General features: G+C 41.2%; 2 protein-coding genes and 1 long non-coding RNA gene across 4 annotated transcripts; 1 reads left to right on the forward strand and 2 right to left on the reverse strand.

Annotated features, from left to right (window-relative positions):
- Window positions 1-1257: 1257 nt before the first annotated feature.
- Window positions 1258-9925, reverse strand: calm1a (calmodulin 1a). Its single transcript, XM_008399843.2, has 6 exons — window positions 9839-9925; window positions 4139-4169; window positions 3887-4030; window positions 2684-2790; window positions 2441-2576; window positions 1258-2349 (listed from the first exon to the last, which is right to left on the reverse strand). The coding sequence occupies exons 1-6, from the start codon at window positions 9839-9841 to the stop codon at window positions 2321-2323; spliced, it is 450 nt and encodes a 149-aa protein (XP_008398065.1). The 5' UTR covers window positions 9842-9925; the 3' UTR covers window positions 1258-2320.
- Window positions 9926-10545: 620 nt separating this feature from the next.
- LOC103458789 (uncharacterized) lies at window positions 10546-16292 on the forward strand. 2 transcript variants are annotated; one of them, XR_532619.2, is made up of 6 exons: window positions 10546-11579; window positions 12226-12375; window positions 12948-13105; window positions 13207-13269; window positions 15882-16088; window positions 16200-16292. It is a non-coding gene; the product is annotated as an uncharacterized LOC103458789 (long non-coding RNA). The 2 variants fall into 2 exon arrangements; XR_532620.2 differs by lacking the exon at window positions 12226-12375 and having other exon boundaries at window positions 10550-11579.
- nrde2 (NRDE-2, necessary for RNA interference, domain containing) lies at window positions 11619-20708 on the reverse strand. Its single transcript, XM_008399844.2, has 19 exons — window positions 20593-20708; window positions 20243-20348; window positions 19913-20116; window positions 19680-19820; window positions 19072-19340; window positions 18713-18933; window positions 18242-18466; window positions 17867-18056; window positions 17580-17713; window positions 16765-16885; window positions 16147-16325; window positions 15876-16047; window positions 15240-15460; window positions 14535-15021; window positions 13215-13600; window positions 12978-13120; window positions 12223-12364; window positions 11969-12040; window positions 11619-11883 (listed from the first exon to the last, which is right to left on the reverse strand). Exons 1-19 carry the CDS (start codon window positions 20666-20668, stop codon window positions 11758-11760), a joined length of 3615 nt encoding a protein of 1204 aa, XP_008398066.1. The 5' UTR covers window positions 20669-20708; the 3' UTR covers window positions 11619-11757.
- Window positions 20709-20992: the final 284 nt, after the last annotated feature.

Genomic DNA, 20992 nt, shown 5'->3' on the forward strand with positions numbered 1-20992 from the left:
ATCAAACCCACAACTTTTTGACTGACTAGATCACTGCTCTTCCCACTGAGCCACCGTAACCCCACAGACGGGAATAAAACGAAGGCAGCACGACTCAAGAGTAACAATGTTGCATCTGAATAACCTCTGGGACTATGTCCTTTTTGGATCTAACAAATCATCACACAAGCCTCAATCCAACTGCGAAGGTGAAGAGGTCATGACCCGGGCTTGTTATTCAGGCACAGGAAGTGGATATCTTGCCGTCAATGAGCCCATCTGATTATCCTGAAGCTTGCCCCAAACTGAACAAAGAGCTGGCCTCAACTTTCCCTTTTGGTTTCATTTTTATTTGATGTGAAATGTGAACCTTTCTGAAACTTGAGGTTAGGATTAAACGTCAGAGCCTCATAAAGAACAGCTTCATCCTGATTTTGTTCTGATGGGAGAATCCTAGAATTGAAAGAGGGCGCATTTTCTTTAGACTGTATCCTGAAACCCTGACCCAGTTTTGTCTTCTGTCAGTAGAAAAATGAAAAGTTTAATTGTCTCTGTAGAAGACTATAATGCGGCACATTGGAAACTCTGAACTGGAATGCCAGCACAGAGCAGTATTGTGTAAAAATACTCTTCAGACAGTTACATAACTCCAGCTACTGTGAGAAATGGATTCAACACCTCCTACACTTATCCTGTCCGATTCCCAATCATACAAACATCCAGTATCTTCTAGCAGTGTCCAGATCTACTACTAATGAGAATCACCCTTGAAATAATGTAGTTTCTGGCAGTTCTGTAGGTTATGATGCCGGATCTCTGATTCTATAATTGTCAAACTTCTTACTCCCACGGTTTTCTGCTGCCCATTTCTCCTCCATTTCCATCTGTGTTTCTGTTGCCTAGCAACAACTCATTGGCAGCCATTTGTGGCAACCCGGAGAATTTTTTCACCACACACACCCCCTGATGAACTGCAGAATAATTTGTGGTTAGTCTTCGATAACTGTTCTTTGGGGGGGAAAAAAATAAAACAAAAAAAAAAAACAGAAAAACGCATGGCTTCTTTTCATGGTAATTTTGCAGCACTCAACTTTCAGTGTTTTCTGATTCTGATAATCGAGGTTCCTTTTAAAAAATATGTTCAGTGGGCTCAGCAGGACATCACACACACAGAGGCTTTGATGAGTCATCTTAAAGCTGCGCCACCCCCACAAAGGGAAAAAAAACAACAAAAAAAAACACGTCAGCTCGTCTACAAATACACAAACACCCGTCGCCTTTAGTTCATGAGATTTTATTGGAAAAACAAAATGTAAAGACTAGCATTGTACATCTTGGAATGCAGATCAACTGAACCGAACAGGACAGCTGGACTGGACCGGGCCGGGCCTCGCTGCACCCACACGCACACAGGCAAACTCACACACAAAAACAAGGTAGAAATGCTGCAAAGCGCCGACCCTGTCCCCCATTAAGCTGAAACTCGCCCCACCACATGGAGTCATACACGCACAGCCTTCGAGGCAGCAGCCTGCACCCGTCTGCAGCGAGATAACTCGCATTTCACGTTACTCTGCGTCTGTAAACATCCGAACTAATACTCACACTGGTTGGTGCAGAAGTAGCCTCAGAAGCTGTGCTTGTATATAATCATCTTTAAAGCCCAACCCATCCCTCCAATTGGATAAGACAGACTGCCAAAGGGGCATTTCACCCTCAAAAAAAGAAATAAGGTAAACACACAAAAGGATAGTGATTAATAAGACATGCCGGAAACAAAATCTAAAATTAGTTGTTTATTCCATTTTAATTTTTCTTAAAAATATCAGTCACCGACTTTATTTAGCCAAGCGAACGTCCCATTGGTTCGCTCCCTCCCGTCCACCCCTTTCCTCCTCTGAGGTCCAACGACAGCTTTCTGTCACCGAGATCTCAACAGTAACCCATGTTAACGCTGCATGCATGAAGGGAAAGAAAAACAACAGGACTTTATAAAAGAAAAGGCAGTTGACCCGCCTAAATCATCATGACATCAGGCAGATGGAACCAAGAAGCAGAGGAGCAGCGGCCGAAGTAGCCGGCTGCAAGAGGCTGCTCGTCTAACAAGCCGAGATGTGATTGGTCAGCTCAGCGCGGAGGGGATGGGGAATACAAGCCAGTACATGCAGATTATTGGATTTTATTTTTTTTGCCTTTACCTTTTTTTGAACTTGTTTATATGGACAGATTTTCAGTATTCCAACATTCAGTTTAAATTGTCTATACAGAACAGCATGATTAAATGTAGATTTTTGCAATAAGAGGTAAGTGAAACATTTGACTGATTCTTTGTAAGTTCAGTTCATTTGGCGGTCATCATCTGAACAAACTCTGTGGAAGAAAGAGAGAGAAAACAATCAGAATAATGTTTTCATTTGCAAGCCGCAGACGCCGCTACACGCGGCCATTTTGGATCTGATACCTTCATAATTGACTTGTCCATCGCCGTCAATGTCGGCCTCCCTTATCATCTCATCGACCTCTTCGTCCGTAAGCTTCTCTCCCAGGTTGGTCATTACGTGACGGAGCTCTGCTGCGCTGATGTATCCGTTACCATCCTGGACAAGGCGCACACAGTTGGTCAATTATAACACTCACACTTCAGTCACATCAGCTTTCTCACACACACACACATGCACGCGCACACACACACCCCCGGGCCCACCTTATCAAAGACTCTGAAGGCCTCCCGGATCTCCTCCTCACTGTCTGTGTCCTTCATTTTTCGTGCCATCATAGTTAGAAACTCGGGGAAGTCGATAGTCCCATTGCCTGGAGGACACAAGTCAGACAGACATGCATTATGAAACATTTTTTAACTTCTGGGTCCCTGGGGACTTTTGTGCAGTTTTATTTTTGCAAGTTTGCAAACATTACATTTGGCCAGGTTGTGTATTTTGGGATAAAATTTGCTCGTCTAAGATGTTTTATTGTTTGTTTTCAACATGAAATTGTTTTTAATTAAGACTAATTGATCGAACTATTAATATGTCTGGTGGGGCTTGAAGTTAATGGCAGTCAAAAGGAATCTTAGGGCATGGGGAGGAACATACTATATTGATAAACAATATTCCAATGCCAGTGTGAGCTGGTGAACCATTTTGTGTCAGTGGAGTTGACTGTAGATTCAGGAGAAACAGGATCAGGTCAAAACAAGTGGAGGAGGATAAATACCTCAGTGTTCACCTGACAACAGACTGAACTGGAGACAACAGTAAACCCGTCTACAAGAACAGGCTGTACTTTGACAAAGTTTAAGTCCTTCAGTGTTTGCATCTTCTATGTCTGTTGTGTGTGAAAGGCTGGTTCTGTTCTGGGGACGGCAGGGAAACCTCTAGAGATTAAGGTGCAAAGAGGAATTCATTAAAAAACCCAAAGAAAATTGGTTCTTTATGATTTCAACAAGTCATCACAGCAATGCTCTTCTATAATGCCGTTTACAATCAGATGAGTGTTGTGTGATATCCTCAGCAGAAGGACAGTTCTGCTGCTAGTCTAGAGGAGCTGAGTGAGGAAGGCCCATTCATTATATGAACAGGCGTTAAGACATTTGGATGACTGTCACAGGAGATTGAAAGATTTATTTTGCTTGGACAGGATTTTTAATTTGATCTTTTTGGCTTTAACATATACATATTCTTTCAAACTGGTTTATAATAGATTTCATCATATAAATTGTTACGTTTTATGCTTTGTATTCCATATAAAAATGTTTAGTTGACTTTACATAAAAATTTGCTTCGTGTAGCATATTTTTTGGCTGGTTCTTTCCACACACCGTCACATCAGGTTGTATGAAAACGACTAAAAATCTGAATGATTGGTGAAAAGATTCTGAATGGCAGAAAGTTTAAAGAAAGCTGCGTACCATCAGCATCCACCTCATTGATCATATCCTGGAGTTCAGCTTCAGTTGGGTTTTGACCCAGTGACCTCATGACTGTGCCCAGCTCTTTGGTGGTGATGGTACCATCTCCATCTTTATCAAACAAGGAGAAGGCCTCCTTGAATTCTGGGCAGGAAAAAGAAGATGACAATGAAGACAAAATACTGGCAATTAAGCTAAAATTTCAACCCGAAGATTAAGAAACAGGGTTTGAGTTGACTTGACTTGTCTTACCAGCAATCTGCTCTTCTGTTAGTTGGTCGGCCTAAAAGGAGACAGAAAAGAGTTAGGATTCAGAACAGATTTTTTGAAGTCAGTCACACATGGACACTAGCGAAGCATGTTACATAAAAGCTCCCATTAACCAAACCATTAGGTAGATTCCCTTAATTCTGCTGACAACCTTAAAGTCTCCGAAGCGGATATCAGTGAGGTCTGCCACCAGTTTTGCAGCTTTTGGTTCTGGCTTTTTTGCTCCTGTGCCTCCGACTCCTCTCCCATCAAACCTCAACACTGACCCTCCTCTGCTCTGCTTTACGTCCAGAACTCTTCCTTTTGTTCCTCCACTAGCGTCTCTGGTTTTCATGCCGACTCCGTCCAGTGCCCCCTGGACCATCACCAAGCCCTCAGCCAGGAACTCGGCTTGCTTGCTATTCTGCACGCCCTGTTTTTTAACCTCCGCCAGCTCAGCTTTGGTCCTCTGCAGGTTGTTCCTCAAGTCCTGCATTTCGCGCACCAGGCTGTCCATGCGGCTGGAAGAAGTGTCCATCAACATCTGCAGGAAGGCCCTGTAGTTCCTCTCCTGCTGCTGGATGAGCTCCCTGTAATAATGCTGCTGTTCATCTAAGAGCTCATAGACCGTGGACAGGCTCACCAGCTCATCCTCTGCCGAGTACATGGCCACTTTCTGAGGCAGCATAATGAGGGAACAGTGGCAGGAAGGGCAAATATCCCGTGTTATGGCTGGATGGTAAAAATAATGGCCAGACATCTATCATTCAGTCTCAACTGACAAACAGATTGAGAAGTACCAGAGAAGCAGCATATCCTGTCATCCCAATAATTGTGTCAAAGAAAAATATTTAAGTAGTTGGATAATTTTAATCCTCTTGGGTTTGTTAGGTGGAGGCCTGAATGGTGAAAAGGTGGCTGGAAAATGGCCAGACCCGTCTTTCAGTCCTTCTAGAAGCTGATGGATGACAGAGGTTTCCACAATCCTAGCGGATTGGAGCGACCCGACAGGTGGCAGCTCTCCTCCTTGATCTAGATGACAAGCTGATGTAACAGCTGGCTTTTCTGTTGACGCCGTCCTGGCAACTTGTCCATCTATCAATCTCTCAATAAGTGCAACCGTCAATCATTTTACAGGTGTGGGCGTACGAGTCCAGACGCTGTCCTTTCCCCTTCCCTCGCTGCATCCGACGCCATGCTGGTGGCACGGTGTGGATTCCTACCGCCTGCAAACGCCACGGCTAAACCGTGGAGCCGCTGGCGGAGTGTGCGGCCTCTCCAATGGGCTCTACAGATGAAGAGTGTGAGCAGAGGCCAGGAGGCCATGCTGGTGGAGGGTCGGTCAAACATGTCAGGAAATTGATTTTAAGTGTGTGAGAGTAAAAAGTGTCCGCACCAGAAGAGGTCACAAGCCTTTTCTTTGTGTCTGCATGTATGTGCTAATCTGCAGCCTGTCAGCTCCCAGCTACAGTTGCATCTCCTGGGAGGGATCAGTTAGCCGTCAGCCAACCTCCTGCACTGCATGGAGCGTCACTTCATCCGCAGGCACTAAATGTGTGATTCACACACACACACACACACAAGCCAATTTTGGTATTCACTCTCAGGGCGGTTAAAATTAAGGTAAGTTAACTAACTTTTTTTTAATTCACTGCCCTGGACTCGTACAAATCTTCAACTTATAATTCCTACCTGCCGTGCTGCACAGTAATCTGGAGAGTTACTACTTTAGCTATTTATCACAGGACAATAAAGGGGAAAAAAAAAAAACTATACGCCAACTGTAAATACGATAAATAAAAAGCAGCTGACACAGATTAGATCAAATCACTTACTTACAAATGACCACGTCATAACATTACTTTATGATGTAATGTTATGAATATAAAAGTAGCTTGAAGAGGATGCATCATAATATGGGAATCAGGGTTTCCTCTCCATTCTGAGAGCTGCTTATTCCAAAATAGTTTCTAGGGACTGTAATACAGGAAATTAAATGACACAAAGCAAAACTGCATTATAGTAAGGATATACAACATGAAGTCATGCAGCTGCAATATTAGTGGTAAATATTGCATTGATGTTGTCTGCTGTAATAAATCCCCATATTCTTCAGTAAAGCTTCCAATATTCTCTGATCTCCAGAGTTTCAGGCATTATTTGTTTCAGGAATGAGAGACTGTCATCACAAGGGAATGTAACAGACAACAAATAAAACGGTGACAATAAAACTTGAAATTCCCATTAAAATTTACAATTACTTCCCAGCCCCACATTAATGTATTTAGCCTTTGATTTTAACCTTTAAAAGAAATTGTGAACTTGTGGCAGGGATTCCTAACTGCCTGTTTCATGAGGAGCTGTGATGCTTTGAGAACATAGAGCAGAGTCTTTACATCTGTCATTTATTACCTGGCAACAGCCTTGTAGTCTCCATTTATGACCTTGTCTCCAACAAACAAACCAGAACACACACTGATTTTAACCCTCTGCTTTCATAAAACGCCTTTGTGAAAGACTAGCGCTGCACTGAAACCAGTTTATTAATAAGATGGCTGGGAAATAATTAAGAAATAAATTCATACAGGTATTTTTACAACCAAGCAGCTGCTGGAGAATAACTGATCCGCTCAACGATGTTTGACGAGCTGCTAAGACCTCACTTAAGGTAGAGAAATGTCTAGCTGAAGAGATCATGTTCCTGTTCCAGCAGATGGTACAAGCTGAGGAGGGAGTCCGCACAGCCCACTTTTAAAACATTTAACTCTTTAACTGCCTCCAAATGGTTGCAAAAAACCCACAACTATTCATAAAACTGAAATGGAAATTAATCTTGAATTAGCGATTATAAAATCAAATATCAATAGGTTTGTTAAGGACGCCATCAAGCAAATACAGACACTAGTTTTCCAGCTGACATGGACTGGAAATATAAAGTGAGCTTTGGCTTAAATGACTCCTAATTAATAGCTACAATTATTATAAATAAACCATCAAAGTAATTCAACTCATGTAGAATAAACTCTAGAATAATAAAAGACACCTACAGTTTTACTTTTTTGTAAAACAAGAAAATAGAAGTCAAATTATACTTAAGGGGGGGAAAAAAACAACTTCAACCAAGAAAATCCAGTCATCTTTAAGATCGCATTAATCCATCTGCACGCCATGATCTGGTGCTGATCCATTTCATCCAACTATTTACAACAGGTAGATGAAAACAGATCGGGTATTTGTAAAGAAATCGAGATCAGATTACTGACACAGGCCTCATTATTGTCCTATCCATTGTAGAACAAGTTTTATTCTACTGTCTGCCAGGTGGATGGATACTTTATTAGCTGACTTGTCAGAAATATAACTTCTTGTGGGGAGTGGCAAACATCACCAGTTTTCTCCCCATCAATGGAGAAAACATACATTTACATTTTTATCTTTGTGTGAATCTACATGCTTTGAATACCTGCTGCACTTGAATTTCTCCACTGAGAGGCAATAAAGATTTCTATTCTAAAAGACTTTGCAAATAAACCCTCATTCAGTCACTCTGTGTGTTCTGCCTTCATCCCCTCATTTCTGTTTAATCTTTATGATCTCACTCTTTTTCCCTCCCCTGCACATGTCCAACCCATCGCAGCCTGGACAATCAACCTTTCCCTCAGAGATGTTCCTTTCTAATTCCCTCCACTTTTGTTCATCTCGATGACAATCTGAACAGCCTCTGCTCCGCTCACTGCTTTCTATTACTACCAAATCTCCAAGCTGTTCAAAATCACCGGCCTCACTGATTTGACTAAATCCATTTCTCAGAGGCTAATGACATTACGTACTCAAAATTGATTTGGTCAGTATCTACACTTCCTTCCAAACAGGAATCAGATTTTTTCAGCAGCTACTTTCCCCTCGTCCTTTAGAGAACTGCTGGCGGAGACGTTTCAGGTTTACTGGCGTGAATCCTTGTTCACAGATTTGTTTCTCTCTGCATCCAAATCAGAGAAACTGCCCTGCACAGATGATAAGGTCAGGGCTAATTACTACCAGACCTTTTCTGGTTGGAGCTTGTTGCTTACTGCTACAGATGATTGAAACCTTGTTATCATTCTGGCCTCACACACAGACTGGGGCTCTTCTGGCCGTCCTATGTAGCTCTGAGTCACAGCAATAGCATATTCCTCTCTGTTTTTGGTTATTTAATGGCTGATGCTTAAAAATAGCAGCCTGATTTTTTTCATGGGGTAACCTTTGCTCACAACCTGATTGTAAATCTTCCTTTTCACTCCTACAGCTGGTAATAAACTGTTACACATCGCCCCTGACAATCATCTCAATATGCCCTCTCGGCCTCTAGTGAGTCACAGCAGATGACTGGTCTCCCTGAGCCATGGTGGCTCCCTCCCATTAAAAGGGATCATTTCCTCTCCACTGTCCCCACATGCTTGATTGGAAATTACCTAAATTGTATCCCCCCCCACACACACACACCTCCCAAGTCATTTTTGCTTTGCATGTTCAGTCAATGTGAATGACAGGCTAGTGCAGAACCTAAGCAAAAACTTTGTTTTCAAGTCAAAGTTTAAAAGTTGTCATTAGATTTACAAATCATTTGCAACAAAACTGTTGCCGAATTTGACTAGGTTATACATATTCATTCCACAATTGGATTATCCTACACTGATCAAATAGTTTAGAATATAATCCAATATTGCTAAAACATCATTTCAGTGTGTAAAAACAAATAAAGGGGTCAAACTTAAAGCCTTCTCGAAATTGGGACTTTGGATTGAGAGGAGCTGAAAAGCACTGGTCAATCAACTTAGATCAATCAATGTGTGGTGGGCGGCAGGAAGAGGGACAAACCCAAGGCGTCATTGCTGCAAGAGTCGCTACTGACCCCAGGTACTTCAACTTTCTGTATTCCAGCTGTCCATCTCATTCAAACACATGGGTCCTCACTTTATTCCCCTCGTCTCCAGAGCATACATATCTCCACCTATCCAGGCTCTGTTTCACTCGCTCCGCAGATAGCGATCTGAATTTTTACACACAGCGTATTCAATTCTGTGGTAGAAGCAGGAAGATTCAATTTCAGTCTGTGTCTGATTATAATGTCCAAATATAGTTAAACATATGATGAAACATGCTTGATTTTGACATCCATTACAAAAATGACTTCAGAAACGTAGAGAACATTACCCACTCGACCTTAGCTCTTTTTTTATATACTCAATTCTCACATGTATTATTAATATGAAGGCTTCGGGATGAACATCAACTGTACCATTTTCTTAAGAAAACATTTTGAACAGTTTATGCAGAGGGGGAAAAAATGCATCGTTGACTGACAAGGCGGTTGTCAAATGCCGGAAAATCATTCATTGGACGGGGTGAGGTAATAGCTGTGATGCTAACAAACAGAACGGTCACAACCTATGAGTGAGGGTAGCATTTTTACACACCTAACAGAGCCATTCTGCGGTACTTCCATGGTGAGAAGCTTTAATATAACCCACAGCGTCAACGGCTGTCAATGGTTCAAGTCGGTCCACCCGCGTCTGCCTGGCTCGCCCCGTGTGCGAATCACGGAGGCACCGGGATGTTTTAGCAACGATACTCCCGAACCGAAAATGGACCTCAAAAGTCACCGCAAAACATTCTAATTTTAATTCGCACACATTAGAAAATTGCACTTGGTTAGATACTCACCATGTCTGTGGGAGTTTGAACTGTTAGCCTGCCGGCGGTTGAGGAGAGAGGAAATGGACGGGTGCCACTGAGCGTTGCTGCTGCTAGCTACAGGCGGGGAGATGAGGCGAATCACCGCTTTGCTGTTCAACTGTATTCATCCGCACTATGGAGGAGTACAACTTTACTCAGCTTCTGGGACGCTGTTAGACATGGGACTTAAAAACGTTAATATTTTTTCTTCTTTCTAGGGTATATTGGATAATTTCATTAGCTATCACAAGCTTTTACTTTATGGTTGATACCATGTGACGTTGCTTAAATATTTCCCCATAATTCTGGCCGTCCTACATAGAGGCCGATGGTCCTAGCCCCTGTACAGAAGAGATGACACAAAATTATTTTCTTATAATATGCACTGGCACAAAAACCACAACTAACTGGTTCCTTGGATTAATTTCAGTTTTTACCTTCACCATTTTACTGTAACAATGAATAAAATTAGCATCATTACTGAATAAAACATGAATAATTTTTTTTATTTTTAAATCTCGTTTCTGTGGTTTGTTAATGTAAAAAAATGTCTGCTGTGTCTTTTTTACTACGTGGAAGTAAATGCCTTATATTAATAAATTAAGCACTAAGGATGAACAGTCCCCAGTTATATTAAAATATTCAATTATGTAAAAAAAAGAACTAAAAAAATACTGTTAAAAAAAAGCATCTTTATATAAAAACAATATCGTGGCACCATTTGCAAAATTGCATCTGAAAGAACCACAACACTTTTAGAAGTGTGTTGTCAGAGTTCACCGAAGCTAAGGTGTTTGGTCACAATGCACTGCACCAGGCCCAGAGAAAAGTAAACACCTAAAGTAAACTCAAACAACTCACCAACTGTCGAGCATGAGGGGGGCTGATGATTTGAGATTTGAATCCAAGAGATATGGACACCTGGCAGACAAACATGAAGTTCTATCATATTTGAGGTCATTTATCAAACAATTCAAGCTTGGACCAAACCTAACATTGGTTCTGAAAGCCGTTTAAACAATTGTTTTTATTTTTCCGGATGACTGTAAATTTTAAAAAGGTTAAGGGGTATTGTAGAGAGGATTCATTTTGACTTCCATATAATGTCCGCATTGTTGCATGAATGGCTTACTTTTGAAAAAATTATTTTGCTTTAAGTGAGTACATATATATGTACTGTTGTAACTTTAGGTATCAAAATATCCATTTAATTTGTGCTACACTAATCTTAGAAACACTGCTTTGCAGAAACAAAACACTTTTAGGTCTATTGCTATAACAATATTTAAGTTTTGGGGGGGAAAAAAACAAAAACAAATCTCATGCGCTTTTTTGGTCACCTTGCTTGCACGGTCACTTGAGAGTGATGGACTATTTTATGTTACGCCTACTTTTATTCAAGCGGAAGGATACGGATCTAAGTGTCCAAACTCGGAGCGCTGAGGACGCTTTGGATTTGCTTTTGAAAGACGTTCTCTGATTGGATAAGACAAACCCGCATACTCTCCCAGTGTAAAGGGGCTAGTGATTGGCTCACAGGGATCTGCAATGCGTCAAAGCACGGAGCGGCAATGAGGGCAACGTCTCCACAGCGACAACGTAGTAGAAAAAAAAGCAGGTGATGACTCGCAGGTAATCTACAGGTGTGTTGCCTAATAAAGTGGTGAGCCTCAGACCGAAATAAGGAATAAGACCTTTGCTACCACGGAAATACGGGAGAAAAGTGAAAGTGAGATTCTCTACTTAAAGTTTAAAATGTAAAAACGTATAACGAAACAAAAATAGAAATTTTTATTACTCAGAAGATCTTTACAATAACAATTTGGAGTATATTATAACTTTGTACTAAAGTATTTTAATAAGAAACACCAAAGTAAACATTCAACAAACAAAGCATTTGAGTGCTTTCAGTCTTCCAGCAGTATATCCAACTCCTCCAAAGGCAGTCTTAGTCGGAGTTCCTTCTCTGTCATCAGATCCACAAACTCCTGCAGGTGGTCAGGGAACAACTGCACCGCATCCATATACAAACCCTGTTTAATATATACAAAGTGTTAGCACACAGAGAAGATCAATTAAATATAGTAAAATTAAGGTAACTTTTAATCTGAGTTTTACCTTCACCCAGGGAATGTTCTGCAATGCCTTGTAAAATATCCCTCTGGCTTTATCTACCTTCCCCTCTGACACCTATATTGACACAGAAACACAAGATGTTTCCTCTGAAATTAAATTTTTATATAATAAAACAACATAATTAATCTAACTAGGCTGGAAGTTAATCAAGATGACTATAAGACCAGTTGTTGCAGCTGTTCTTGACGGGTATTAATTGTGCCTTTGCATATGTTATGAGACATTTATCATCTCACCAGGAAATGGATGTACATCCTCCACAGTAGAGGACAATGAGCACCGATCTCTGTTGATGTGGCACCCTCAAACAGTCCCCGGATTCGGTTGCTGAGGCCATTTTCTGGTAGAATGGGCAGGGCCTCATCCAAGCAACAAGACCTACAAATGATGTTAGCATTTTTGATTTAATTTGTTTTTAACAGGTTTTCATTTATACAGTCATTGCTAAAAGAATGCACATCCTGTTTACGTTCAAGGGTTTTATGTCTCAAAATAAAAAGCATTCAGTCCGATTAATAAAAAATCATCACCATAACCTAGATTTGGTATGAGAGCTTCTGCCAAGCTGTTGGACTGATGGCCTCACATTTGACTCCTGAATACTAGCGAAGACAGCAGAGTGACCGCAAGGTTCTGCATTTGCAAATACCACAAATTTGCCTAACAATTTTGGAAGTTAATGCTAACATGCATTGACGCAATAGCGTACACCCCAGAGAACCGACTTTCTCCCCTCTAACAATGTTGAGTCTTTTTCTGGGGGCTATTATTCTTTTTTGTTATTTCTCCAAGCACTGCAAGCTCTGAACTTTGGGTAAATTTTCTGGGAAGGTCATCAGTTGTCCTAAATGTTTTTTGTTTGTGAATGAACCCTGTAAAGACCAGATTATGTTCTTTTTATGTAAAAGTCCAGAGCTGGAGGAAGGTGTACTTTCCTTTGATTGTAATTTTGTTGTTATAGGAACATACTCATCATCACTTTCAGCCTCACCTCTGAGCTGCATCCACCAGCTGCTTCCTATGCTGTTCAGCAACAATCGCAAACAGACGGGGTACCACGCTGCTGCTGTTGTCTCTGGTTACAGTGTGGAAAAACCGGCGTGCCCGGCCGGCGCTATGGTAACGGTTTTCCACCTGAAACACACAGACGCTTCATCATTTCTGACCACTGCTTTAATTTTAGCCTTTGAAGGGGGAAGATGTGTTTTTGCTTTTTTTAGGAGCAGACCTGAATGTAAACATTCCACAGGGGGGCGCTGTATGGCCAAGCTGAGAGGGAACAGGTAAGCATCTGCCTCAGTGTTGCCAAAGCACACACACCGACACTATTGTTGTGTCTGAGCAGAGCCGCCTGTTGCACTGCTAAAGCCTCACACTCTGAAGCCAACCAGCTGACATGCTGGCTGTGGACAGTACGACTCGGCCGGCTGGTTGCCTCATCGTGGTCGAGCTGCCTTTCGGGTGTTAACGAGCGGTGCAGCTCCTCCATCCTCTCCCTGGCCTGGCTGTAGACAGCATTAGCAGCTTGGATGCTCACTGTTAGGTACTGAAACAGAGCGTAGCAGCCGACCAGGCCTCTTAGCCTCAGCTTCTCTTCCTGCGGCTCATCTTGGGCTGTTGCGACAAGCGAGAAGAACAAAACCAAGCAATGTTACTGGAACGTCAAACAAAGTAACCAATCTGACCTCAAAAGTTGTGAAAAAGTATCCCCCCCCTTACATATTTTTAATGTTTCTTTTCATTTTGTCAGACCCAAATGTTTCATATTTAAACAGAAAAAGAAACAGAGTATAAGCAAAAAGCTGTTTTCTAATGAAGGCTTCATTTGTTCGGGGAAAAAAGTTATTATCCAAGTCCTGAAGGAGCAAAGTTATTAGATAATTTCAGACTTCCTGGAAACAGATGTCAAAGATTTTGTTTTCCCTTCTGTTCTTGAAATTCAGGAAATGGTTATTGGCCTTTTGAAATCTTTTAGCCTACTTCAGGCAGGTTCTATTTAAATTATTTATTGATTCTACAGATTTGTTTTTGACAGATGAGAATAAAATCCAAAAAACACAATTAATCCTGGTTAATTCCTTGTTTCCCTGAAAACTGCTTCTCAGATTTGCTTTTATTCTCTGAGTTGTATATAATATTCTGTGGAATGTTAAAAACTGCTTTGAAGTTTAGCTCCATTTAAAATAAAAAACTTTAAAATCTATTAATTGCAATTGAAATAGATCAGTTTTATAGACAACAATATTATAATAATTAATACCATTTATTATTTTATCAGAATTTGTAATATGTGTTTTTTAAAAGTGATTAGAAATGCACATTTTGTTAAAAGTCTTTGCGTTACTCATGATCCCGTGAAACTTTATTCTGTTCTGGTTTATCACCGACTCGTTTCTCATCTCAACAGTCAGTAGGTGACTGAAACCTTGACAATGAAGTCTGGATGGTAATTCTCAGAAGTGTGTGCTCTAATCAGACCAAACTGAAACGTTCTCCTTGGACTCAGTTTGTATCTGTACATGGAGACAATAAAACACAGGCCGCTCACCGTTTCCGTCCTGCTGATGATTCTGGATCTTCTGGTCCAGAGATGACAGGCTGGAGCTCAGAGCCTGATCATACGATCTCCTGGCCTTTAAGACTGAAACTGGGGTCAAGGTCTGGGAGGATGAAGTCAAAGACGTTCCTTCTGCCAGTCTGGTCAGCACCGCAACAGCTGGCGACGTCGTTACGTCAGCGACTCCTCCCGGCTCCTTTGCCGAGTTCTCCACCTCCAGCTGGGACCACAGGAGGCACAGCTCACACAGAGCAGGACTGCTGAGGCCCCTGGTTCCTCCCATCGCCGTCGCCGTGGAGAACACCTTCCGAGCCTCGTCCAGGTTGCCCAGCACCCACTCCAGGTGTGCGTACTCCCTCCACAGCACCAGGGACGAGCGATTGTCGGGTTCTTTGAGGAGTCTCTTGGCGACCCGCTTGCTGCTCTTTCCCTGAGCGCGAAGCCGCTTTTTGTTGCCGCTGCGCAGACAGTGCAAAACCTAACAAATACAGAAAAATATGTGGCTGAAAAGTTTGAAGGCATTACTTTATGATAGCATACAATCACCTTCAACTTTCTCCTCTGTTTCTTTTGTGAGTGTTGTAACTTGTAGAGAGGAACTACTAATCTTGGCCTCTATAAACTTAAAAACGCTTTGGAAGAAAACAAAGAGATGCGCTGCAGGTGAGGCTTGTTTCTGCACTGCTCTGGGTCTACCTTCAGCTTCTCGTACAGCATCCAGCTGAGAGACAGAACGGCTCGATGGGGAGGAGGGAGGAAAGGCTGCAGCATGCTGAACACGTTGGTGAGAAACTTCTCACCCTGCTTTCCAAGCCCCAACCACTTCCTGGTTCCTTGGAGAGTGGTCATGTGACCTACAGGGTTAATCCCCGTATCAACGGGGTTAAAGGAAGTCAGAGGACGCTGGAGCGCTGCACCTGTGAGACATGAAGGAAACACATCTGTAATGGTCTTTATGATAATAGTAGGTGATCACAGACTCCTTTAATATAACCTTATATGCACATATTGGCTTATAAAATTTGCTCCAGATTAGCTACAGCAACTAATCTACAGTATTTAAGGTATTATGGTTATTATCACATTGAAATGCTATTTCCAAAGAACATGTTAAATATCTGTAAATATGTGTCAAAGTATCTCTTATTGATAGGTGGTATTTAGATAAAGGATCTACAGTATCCTTCATAACTGAATTTTGATAGATCTTTAACAGGTTATACGACTGATTTATTTATGCAAACAGTATTAGATTATTAAAAGATATCAACTCACTTTACAATTGATTAAAAATATTTTGAAAACTTACTATTTGTGATACTATTTTATTACCTTGAGTGAGCAGTGAGAGGTTCTCCAGGAGCATGCTCGGCTGATAGGGGGCAGCAGAGAGCACAAAATCCACCGGGAAACCCAGAAAGGCCAAGAAACTGAGAAGAAACCGCAGCTGGAGTTCTGGTGAAGTCAGACAAATAAGGGATGGGCCGATGTCATCAAACAGCACCTGGACACGGAGAAAGAATGAAGCAGAGATGTTTCAATGAGGTAAATATCTGTAAACCTGTTCCAAGATCGAACTTCAAACATCAACAGAAAGCAGCACCTGTCTGTCAGGGTCCTCACAGTCCTCCTCTGATTGGCCTTTGGCTTTGTCAGGTCTCCAGGGCAACCAGTGAGCTGCTTCACGGGACGACTCCACATCCAGCCAGACGGTCCCTCTGGGCTGGCTCCGGTCTTTCACCTCCTCTTCATCCTCTTCCTCCTCCTCCTCCTCTTCTTCCTCTACGTGTGGAGAAACGGAAAGCAGACGGAAACACAAACCTCTCATTAAAGGATTTGTAAACCAAACTCATCCCTGTTTTATTCATAGAATGAACTATGTATCCTACTTGCACATTGGAGCTGTGAGGCTGTCAAGTTCAGCTCCATAAATTAGAATATTACTGAAAAGTTCATTTATTTCAGTAACTCAATTCACTAAGTAAAACACTTTCTATAGATTAATTAATCACAGTCAATGAAAGCTAATTATTTAAGATCACACTATCACATTAGACCAATAAAAAAAAAAAACAATACAGAAATATGGACTAACTGATAAGTATGCTTTCTACCGATTTAAAGTTTGTTTTTTTCAAAAGGTACTTTTAATCTGACTAACGAGTCTCAATGAACCGCATATCCCAATTTACTGAGATGTAGGTGAATAAAAGCATCTCACCTGCAGGGGGCTGAACCCATCCTCCTCGCTCTTGTTGGGTCATCCAGGCCTTCCATCCTCGGGCTCCTACCTCCCCAACTCTCGCCTCTCCACTGTCCCAGAACGTCTCAAAGAAATCAACCTGCAGAAACGGGAACATAAAGTACAATTTTCTGCCTCTTTTTGTCCTTTTCTAAATAAAATATCCTCAACGTGACTCAGGAATACAACCAAATAAACGGGATAGTTACATATTTTCAGTTGCAAATATTAGCATACAGATCATCTTCAGTCAGATAATTCATTGTGGATGATCACTAATCTATACAGTCTCACGAAAATGTGGTTAAATGTTTCTTTAAAGTTATACCAAAGTCACAAAACATTTGTAGTAACCAACAGGAAGAAATGGTTGAGTTTAAAGTGGCTGGACGCAATAGCCATTTCAGAAGCTTGGTGTTAGCCTGAACTATCCTATCCAAAGTCATTTTATGTATGTTTGTGATTGTTGTCCAGTTGGAACCTCCACCTGGCTTCTGAAGAAAAAGAACTGATGAATCCAGATAATTTGTACACAAGTGCAATTATTAAAAATGATGATCAGTGTTCCTACTGAGTGCCCAGTGTTATGAGTATCAGATGATCCTATAAGAAGGTTTGTGAGTAAGAAAGCATTCAATTTCCATCAATTATCCCACTAATACATAGAGTTCTATACAAATTCAAGCAGGATTTCTCAGTAGTCCCTAACAAATACAGATTAATTTTCTTACTGTCCTTTATAATGTTCTTGTGTGTGTTTGTGTGTGTGCGTGTGCGTGTGTGTGTGTGTGTACCTGCTGCTTTGTGGAGAGCTTTTTCACACTGTCAGGTTTGAAGTAGCTAAAATCGATCATGGCCTGAAACAGAGAAATCGCCTTCTCACAGTGACCAGACTGCCGCAAGAAATGACACTGCTGGGTGAAGATATCTGGACAGAAAAAAAAAAAAAAAAGACAAGCTCATTTGGGGACAAAGGTTTTAATGCTGCTCTGAATCACTTTATGAAAGAAAGTATTACCAAACTTGTGCAGGAAATTAAATGAAAGCTTATGTATAGTCTCAGATAGTCAGTAAATCTTACCCAGCATGTCCTCCTCAATTCCAGGCAAAGCTGGGTGGGACACCATGCTACCGTCTCTCACAGCGCTGAGTGTGCTCAGACACTTTCCATATGCAGAGTTGACTTTCGTCACTGAGAAGCTGCTGAAGTAGCTCTGCGTAAAAAGCAGAAATTTCCTCCACAAAGGGGCGCTGTTTGGATGGAGAAACACCTAGAATATAACATACAAAGCTACCATTAGCAATTTTTCTACTCCAGTTTGGATGTCTAAATATTTCTAAGTAGTTGGAGTGAGAATAATTTGTCTAAAGATATTAATTATTGCCCACAAATGCATGAAAACAAAAAAACCAGCCAACATCTCAAAAAAGTGAATGAAACCACAACATTTTTTACCAGTTTCTTCCATTCTTTAGCCAAAGTGGAGGGTTCCCAGAGATCCTGGCAGATCCGGAGCCTCTCGAGCTGCAGAGCGACGCAGGTGGGGTTGGTTTCCACGGCTCTGTCTGCAATGCTCAGCTTCTTCTCCAGAATCGCCCTGTAGGACGACTTGCGGCGCTCCGCCAAATCACTGCCCTGCTGCTCCTCGTCACCTCCAAATGCAGCTGCACTCAGCTCGTCCTAGAAGAGAGGAGGAAGTCCAGATGCAGTAGTAAGTTTTATTACTATTATTATATTATTATTTTCCATGGATTTATATTCTCCAAGTCCTATCAACGTACAAAAATGAAATGTATAAGAAAGCTTTGGTTTATTTTGAAATTAGAAGAGCTTGTTTGTGAAACCTGTGCCCTATTTTCACATCTTATCCTTTAGGTTCGATGGAGATCTTTATAATTTATATTGCAACATATTCTTCTCAATTACCTGGTAGCGAATGAACTCTATCCACAGCTGTGTATCTGCTGGCTGCTCTCTGAGTCGCCTATTGAACTCTTCGGTCCTTCCAGCTACATACTCGGGCTTTTCCTCTGTTTCTGCGACCCGCTTCGCGTCGTCCTGAAGCAGTGGTCCCTTCCCCTGCATCCACAGGGAGGTGGACAAATCATACACTCCAAGGGGGTTTACCGACGTCTGTGCTTTGCTATCTGAATGACATCAGAAAAAAAACTATGTTTAAAACAAACATTTAAGAACTCTTGAGTCTTACTCAAACAAAAGCTTTACTTGGATCTTGTAAATCAGAATAGTCTGTGATGTTAGAGTTAACATCCGTAAATCACTACCTAACTCATGTCTTGTGTTGTCCCATTCAGCGTCACCCAGCGGGAGGAAGGAGGTTGAGTTGAGTACATCCCCACTTTCTGGCGTCGCAGGGATAACGGGAACAGGAGGCGCAGCCCGCAGCAGCTTTCGAGTGGCTACAGAAAAGTACCTGTCAGCTGCATTCCCATTGACCCCGACTTTCTTCTTCTTCTTTGTCTCAGAATCCTCCCAGCTGACCCCCTGCCTGCGAAAGTCCAGACCTAAAGAGGAACTTCCTTTTCTCCGATACCTGAGAGAGAGAGACGTGTTGTCACAAAGCTGCAGTTAATTGTCTTACTGTAAATTTAGTTTGTGCTGTTGTGCAAAATTGTCACGCTGTCTTTTATTGCCTTATTTTAACTTTTTGGAAACAGCACAGTGTTTTTGATTGATTTCAGTTTTTCTTTAGATTTTGAAGACAACACTCGATATATGTTTACAGCTAATATGAATTGATAAACAATGGTCAGCGTATTAACAAATATTTTTTATGTATTTATTCTACAATTTTCAGGACTTAAATTTCAGGATCCTTTTGTTAACTAAACAAAAAAAAGTGTAGAGAAATATGTGAGAATGTGTGTGCTACCTAGCTACGTCTCCTCTGTACAGGGACTTATAAGTCCAGTTGGCCGGGTCCGGTTTACGGTCCACACAGAACGGATTTTCTGTATGTGACTGGAGGTCATCCAACCATGTAAAACGAGTTCCTAATGAAGCAGGCTGTTGCCTGCATTAACACACACATACACAAAAAAACAGAAATGCATAACTGAGGAAAGGCTTTTAGTTTCTACAAAAATGAGAAGTATTTCTCCTCACCTAATCGCCTCCTCTTCCCTCTTGAGGTCACTGGGATAGATGGTTTCAGAGTCCGATCCACTACTGCCCGAAGCCCTCCCACTCTTTTTTTTGTGCTTTTTCTTCTTTTTCCTCTTTTTTTCACTCTTCTTTTTCTTCTTCTTTGGAGGCCCATCATCCTTCCCACTGCCTTCCCCTTCGGAGCATGTAATATCCCTGCCAACACTGAGTTAAACACAGAAACATCAACCGTAAAATGTTATTCATATACAGCATTTTCAGAACCTTATGTAGCTGTCAGAGTCAAAACTTAAGATACCAGGTTACATGCAGAAGAAAGATTATTCCTACCTTTCCACCCTCTTGTTTGGCTGTTCAGTGGACTTTTCTAAAAAACGACTGTGGAGGGAAAGAGCATTTCCAGCCTGAAAACTCTTATTGTTCAGCCAGTCTAATTCTGGAGGGAAGACACACAATTAAATTGATTATATTATTATTATTATTATTGATTTATTTATTATTTTTGCCTGACTAGAAATGTGAACTGCTTTTAGCTGTGATCGAATGAGAGGTGACGTTAAAGACCGTTGAAGATGTTTAGTCTTAACTGATGAGCTTAGTTTTCTTTCAGGTAAAGACAAAAGGATGTTAATTCGAATGCACTAAGACGTAAAACATGCGTAACATGAAGCAACATGAACCTTTCGACGAATCTTCAACTTTGCTTTCTGATACTTCAGCAAACGCTGGAAAAAGAGCCATGATAGCGTCGCACATACGCTGGATGTAAACAGTCGCATGAGTATGACGTCACGTGGTGGTTGTTTCGCCCAAATTATTATTTATTATGTGGCTTTATTGTGTCAATGGCTTTACTATATAAACGAAAAATAAATACATAAAAACACAAAAACATACAAATGCATCGAAAATGTCATTAAAGGTAATTAGTAGTATATACAATTAACACAAATAAAACAGACGAAAGAACAAGCATAAGAAATAAAAAAATATGTTGTCAAAAATCAAAAATGCATACAATTATCTTACATTCTTTTAGTTGATTTATATATAAATATATATATATATATATATATATAT

Source organism: Poecilia reticulata, linkage group LG22 (genome assembly GCF_000633615.1).
Source record: "Poecilia reticulata strain Guanapo linkage group LG22, Guppy_female_1.0+MT, whole genome shotgun sequence".
NCBI lineage: Eukaryota > Metazoa > Chordata > Actinopteri > Cyprinodontiformes > Poeciliidae > Poecilia > Poecilia reticulata.

Excerpts from the sequence above, each read along its gene's own strand:
- calm1a (XM_008399843.2), bottom strand. Across the intron at positions 4,031-4,138 it reads AACAGAAGAGCAGATTGCTG|AATTCAAGGAGGCCTTCTCC; the intron begins GTAAGACAAGTC and ends TTTCCTGCCCAG. Across the intron at positions 2,577-2,683 it reads CCTTCAGAGTCTTTGATAAG|GATGGTAACGGATACATCAG; the intron begins GTGGGCCCGGGG and ends CGCCTTGTCCAG.
- nrde2 (XM_008399844.2), bottom strand. The coding sequence starts at position 20,668 with ATGTGCGACGCTATCATGGCTCTTTTTCCAGCGTTTGCTGAAGTATCA. Across the intron at positions 13,121-13,214 it reads TGTGGAATGTTTACATTCAG|GTGGAAAACCGTTACCATAG; the intron begins GTCTGCTCCTAA and ends TGTGTGTTTCAG. Across the intron at positions 12,041-12,222 it reads GGATGTACATCCATTTCCTG|GTGTCAGAGGGGAAGGTAGA; the intron begins GTGAGATGATAA and ends GTGTCAATATAG.